This window comes from Cibotium barometz, chromosome 44, assembly GCF_041138505.1.
Source record: "Cibotium barometz isolate CiBa-2024 chromosome 44, ASM4113850v1, whole genome shotgun sequence".
Classification (NCBI taxonomy): domain Eukaryota; kingdom Viridiplantae; phylum Streptophyta; class Polypodiopsida; order Cyatheales; family Cibotiaceae; genus Cibotium; species Cibotium barometz.
In genome coordinates this window covers 24,046,333-24,052,119 of record NC_141089.1, presented here as the reverse complement: position 1 = coordinate 24,052,119, position 5,787 = coordinate 24,046,333, and the positions used below count along the sequence as shown (strand labels likewise).

The window sequence follows — 5,787 nt, the reverse complement described above, 5'->3', positions numbered from 1 at the left end:
AGGAGCATGGTACCAAGCTTGGCACTATGCTTTCGTTGCTTTTTCTTAAAGCATTATGCCTTTTCATTACATGCTATGATCTCGTTTCTCTTGACTGCATTAGATAATTCTTTACTTCATGACTCCAAATAACCCTAAACACGAACACACCTATCTTGAGAAATCTTGATGTTGTATATATGATCTTCCTTATTTCATGAATATGTTGACTCAACTAACCTTCTAAACCTTTTCCCCTACACGAAATCAGAAAAAATCACTAGAATCCTTTACTGTTGTTTCATGCCTAACCCTTTTTTCTCAAAATGAATGCTTAATGCTCTAATTGGACCATCCATTGGAATCCAAGGTCCAAAATCCTAATAATATGATTAGACCATCCCATTGACCAATGTAATGCCAAAATCTTGACATAAAAAACTCCACGTTTACGGTAGTACATGGGTGTCTACACAATCGACAAATTCATGATTCACTCTTATCCATGAAAAACCAAGGATTTCTTCACCTTGTGAAAACCATGAATTTTTCATGTTCAAAACTTATTAGTGACTAAGCTAAGTCATTCACACAACAAAAATAGCACATATGTTTCTTAAATTGAATGGAGGATTCTTATTATGGTACACGTCGCAATATGCTAAGATTTCACTAGCAATTTTAATTCGAGATGTCGCGGAATTCCCAATTTTTCACCTTTAAGCTTTTTGTTTACTTGTTTTAAACATGTTATGCATAGATTGAGAAGTCAGTAATACTTTGCTTGAAGGCTTAAACATGTGCTTTTTTTTTCTTTTCTTTTTTTGGAGGGGCCGGGGGGGGGGGGGTGTGGTAATCGATTGTGAGGCTGGATACACTCTGCCTGTGTGAAAATGCCAGAACCCAAACTCATATTAAGCCGACAAGCTGACCCAGCTTGGCAGCGGCAAGCAGGGCAGTCTCTAACCACCCAGTGTAAGCTAATGAGAAATCCTAAGGGAGGAATCGGGAGACCGATGATGAGCGATAAAGCTCATCCATGTGCGTATTGGAAGACAACCTTTTCGTGATCTTGTTGCTCACAGAGTTGTTTCTTCTCAACGTGGGCTTAGAGCTCCTGATCATCAGAGTGCCAGTGGCATCATAATCCAACTTCTCCACCCTGAATGCGAAGGGGAAAGCTGATTTGTCTTGGGCGGCTGTGACCGTCCACACCCCATCTCTCTCGAAGCCCACTTGTGTGGACACATCCACCCCCCCAACCTTTGCGGCCTGTGTTGCTGCGACTTTCCCTTTACCGTCTGCTTGGGCCTGGTTATCGGCTTCGATTTTGATTTTGTTTGCGTACATGATCTCGGTAACCACCCAAAGGGTCTGGCCCCTGTGCGATACATCAACAAGTCACCACATGAATAAAAGGACGGGCACCCATGAAAGTGTCGATCACTTGTTGAAGCGTAGATTGCAGCGAACGAAGCAATAAACATCTTAAAAAGAGCAATTAAGTAATGAAGATTTTCGAATTTTGTAACGATTGAAAATTAAGAAGTGGAGCTTTTTCCACACTCATCTCTCTCTCTCCCTCTTCCCCTTTAAGTAAAGAATTCAACAGAAAAAATTAAGAAGTGGAGCTTTTTCCACACTCATCTCTCTCTCTCTCTCTCCCCCCTTAAGTAAAGAATTCAACAGAAATACTTTAAAGTTTACCTTTTGGATGACCATTGCAGCTGAGGCTGTGATGTATTGGGCCTCCAATATGCAGGCTCGCCGGTCGAACTACGCTCGGTCACCATGTTCGTTAGAGTGTCCAAGATAACACGGTGGGACTTCACACCAGATACTGTGCAGTTGACCGTCTTGGAGCCCTTTGCGTGAAACTGTGCACTGCTTGATCCCCCTGCGGTTATGGAGGCCATCAACGAGGTGGAAGACTTAATCGAGGCTTGGATATCCGCCATGCTCTCAAGCTTGAACAAATCCATGGCTATATCACCATTTATTGACGATGTATTGGGCTTAATTATGGGTTTATCATTCTCTAGCAGCATGTCCAAGCCCGCTGTTATGGGCCCTTCCACGTGCTCCTTCCAACCTTCGTCCTTCACGGCCACACTGAGCATGGAGCCTACCCTCACCATCGCCGTCCGGGTGTTGTGCCAAGGTAACCATCTGCTCCTTCTCTCATTAATGAAGATATCAAGCAGCTGCACGTTGCTAGACCAAGGGTCAAGCGGCAGCGCATGGTGGACCTTCTGAATGTACTCATCCCAACAGTGAGACATCCGTAATTATGGCAGGCTTCCAAGCAAATTTTTTTGCAAGAGAGAGAGACTAATTATGTAAATGTAAGTGGCAATGCAAATATATAATATCCTGGAGGACAGAAATAAAAATCAGAACTTAAATTCAGTAGGAAATATGTATGTCGGGAGAGAAATAAAATCGGGATAATAAAATGAGTCGGAGAGAGTGGGAATGAGGGACCGGGGGAGATATAAAAACAAACTCTCACCAACTCCGGGGGAGATTGAAAGGTTCAACCTTAATCATCTCGAGCCGAGTCAAGCGCTACTTGCTAGATAGCAGCTTATAGTTAGCGGCGCAGTCCTGATCAGTGAAAAGAAAGAAGCGCTACACGCATAGCAATAAACGCGTGTGTGGGGAGAAGTTTTCCCACGCACTGGAGTACACTCTTCGTGCATTGCTCTTTTTTTCCAACTATATCTACCGACCAACCAATCACCCTTAGACAATTTTCAACCAGCTTACTTGAATGATCTGTTTTATCCCACACACACCTCACAAGTGCACAACAGCGCCTCCTCTTACATTTTTCATAATAATCCCTTTTTTGTATAGCATGGTGGGGCAGAGGCGTCAGGTTATCAACCTAGTCCTTGTTTTTTGTCTAGCATGGCAGGGGAGAATCATTGTGCATGCTTACTCCAATGTTCCAAGAACTATTTTTATTGAACCTTGGTCCTTGCATAAACCCTTTTTACCATAGGTTCAAGAGGAAAAGATAATTTGGAACATGCATTGGAATATGAGTAAAAAAACTTGACAATTTTGAGGAGGATTTTTCAAAACTTGAACCGGCCTTAGGTTAAAGTGAACATGTCTTTCCCCAAACCTTGGCTTACTGTCCCTCATTTCTAGAAGCATTTATAAAGGCATATTTATGTGTCATAATATATCTCAAAGTGATTTACTATATAATAACTCTATATAATAAAATTTGTAATATATGATATAATATAAAAATATTATATTGTATAGTATATAATATTTCAATATCTACATAATATGGTTTATGTTTACCTAGTCTATTTCATGATTGTATTATCATATAATACAATACAATGTAATAATACATAAGATTAATGCATTAAGCCTATGCATAAGCTTAAAGCTAAAAGCATATGCACACTCTTAATGCATTAAGCATAATGCATAGTCTTAATGCATAAGGCTTATGCATTAAGCCATATGCATAAGGCTTATGTAAAAGCTTAAAGCTTAAAGCTCAAAGCCTATGAATACTCTTAATGCAAATGTAACATACCTCCGAGTTTAACCAAGACTTTATGATTTAAGACAATCATAAGTTTTGTATCCTATAGATTTCAATAATGAATTCTAGCAAATTTTCAGCAGCAAAAATTTAAGTGTTAAAATTAAATAAAAATTCAATTTTGTATTTTCTATTAGTTAATATGCCCAAAGGTAGCCTTTAAGTGTGTATATGTACATGCAAATTGAAATTTGACAAAAAAGTAAAACGTGATCTATTTTTGGAGTTGAATTTCACATATGATCGATTTTGGCAATTTTGCCACCCAGCGCTAAGTTGTAGACCGTGCATGTTCTGGTAATTTTAGATACCCACCGACCAGTTTTTGATAATCAAGATCGAAGTTATACCTGTTGAGTTGCAGCCCCCTAACAACAAATCCAAGAGGCTGGTGAAATCTACAGCACTTCCACAGCTTCTGGAGAGTAGGCATGGATCCCAATCACTCAAGACATCATGAAATACATTGGGGAAGTACGCAAACACTAGTTTTATTATTTTGCTTTAAATTATTTTGAGATTAAATAAATAAATTGACAACTGACATAAGCGTGTATACGAGAGAATCTGAGTCCATGTATGGCGTGCTTAACGATGAGTAATTCTTGAATTTCGTAATTATACAGGATCGCCTTGGTCTATGCGACTCATAGAATAAACACCTTTGGTGGTAAAAATTTAGATGACGAGAAACTCTAAGAGTGTATGAGACTCTAGAAAGCTAAATCTCTTTTGTTTTCTAGTTATTCGAGGGCAAAGTGGGGAATTTGGTAGTTTTTGATAGTTTTATGCTGAAAACACAACTAGCGGGTTGAGGCACCTCATTCAGTGGTTGGGGAAGATAAGTCTTAGCCATGCTTTCCATATGAAACCTTGCCACCTTTGGTACTCTACCCGATATCACCAAATGGTGTGGCATGTTACCTAGAACTCTCCTATGGTTCTCCTCCATGTCATCATGCACACTTGGTCTAGTGATTCACTGAAGCTTATTTCTAGCCCATAGAGCTCAATTTTGAGTGAATTTCTTGATTTCTCTTTAGCCCCAAACTCTTGACTCAACTCTTTCCATGCATATTTAGTGTGTTCCTTAGAGATGGATAAGGTGAGGCCCTAGGTGTAGCTGGATGAATGAAAGTGCTTGCTCATCCTTTTTTACCCACTCACCATTAGGATTAGCAGCTCATGCATTTCCTTTAATGCATTTCCATAGCTTTTTGTGCATGAGGAGGTACTTCATTTGTGTTGCCCCAGTATGGAGCCCTTCCCCATTGAATCTTTCAAGATTACTTATTATGTTTATTGCCATTTAAGAGGGTCTTAGCAAAATGAGTACTTCTCGCTTGCCATATAAGGTTGGTTGCACAAGATTTTCAAGTGAAAAATAAAAAAATGAAGTGATTAAAATGTGATTAAGTGTTTGCAAGTGTTAAATCTATCCCAACGTATGATTTACAACCTCAATTTATGTTCATAGGACCAAAGAGTAGAGCTTCAAATTGAGCTTATGTAAGGGGAGATTAATGGGGGTTTTTCTATTTATACTACAATGTGACATACGTATGTCACATTGTAGTTTGTGCTTCCTATTGCAATTAAAGATTTGTGTAAGTGAAGACATTAGAAGTGTTATTTACAAGATGAGTGCCGTAGCTCGATGGATATCCTTGAAGGAGATAAATTCGCGAATAATCCAAGATGCAACTATGGTCTTCTTAGAAGCATTGAGAAGCACTTTCCAAAACAAGTATTCTCAGCATTAAGATGCACTTGCTCATACATGTAGTTGAGGAGGTTGCAATTGTTGGGCATTGTTCATAGTTAATGGATGTTTTTCTTGGAGAGATTCATAAAGAATTTGAAAGGGTTTGTTTGACAAAGGGTAAGGCTAGAAGAGAGCATGGTAGAAGGTTGGGTTCATATAAGAATCGATAATGGTGTATATCTCAGTGTGTGGGTATGTTTGAAATTGCAATTGTAAAGGGCCTTACTACGATAATGGGCAACATGTCAAGGTTGTAGTAGCAATAATTTGTGTGTGTGTGTGTCGAAAATTGCAATTGTAAAGGGCCTTATTACGGTAGTAATGCGCGACACGACATGTTGAAAGGTTTTAGTAGTAACAAGTAATGTTTGGAAACGTGAGTCCTTGTACATAGTGTGCGCTATGCCCAATGGGTTTCATTGAGTGAAAAAGAGCGAAAAGCTCTTGCGAGTACAATTTAGAGGACATG

At 39.3% G+C, this 5,787-nt stretch overlaps 1 protein-coding gene across 1 annotated transcript; it reads right to left on the bottom strand.

The window, feature by feature from the left end:
- Positions 1 to 954: 954 nt before the first annotated feature.
- Positions 955 to 2,497, bottom strand: LOC147613106 (uncharacterized). Its single transcript, XM_086782033.1, has 2 exons — positions 1,687 to 2,497; positions 955 to 1,360 (listed from the first exon to the last, which is right to left on the bottom strand). The coding sequence occupies exons 1-2, from the start codon at positions 2,259 to 2,261 to the stop codon at positions 973 to 975; spliced, it is 963 nt and encodes a 320-aa protein (XP_086638159.1). The 5' UTR covers positions 2,262 to 2,497; the 3' UTR covers positions 955 to 972.
- Positions 2,498 to 5,787: the final 3,290 nt, after the last annotated feature.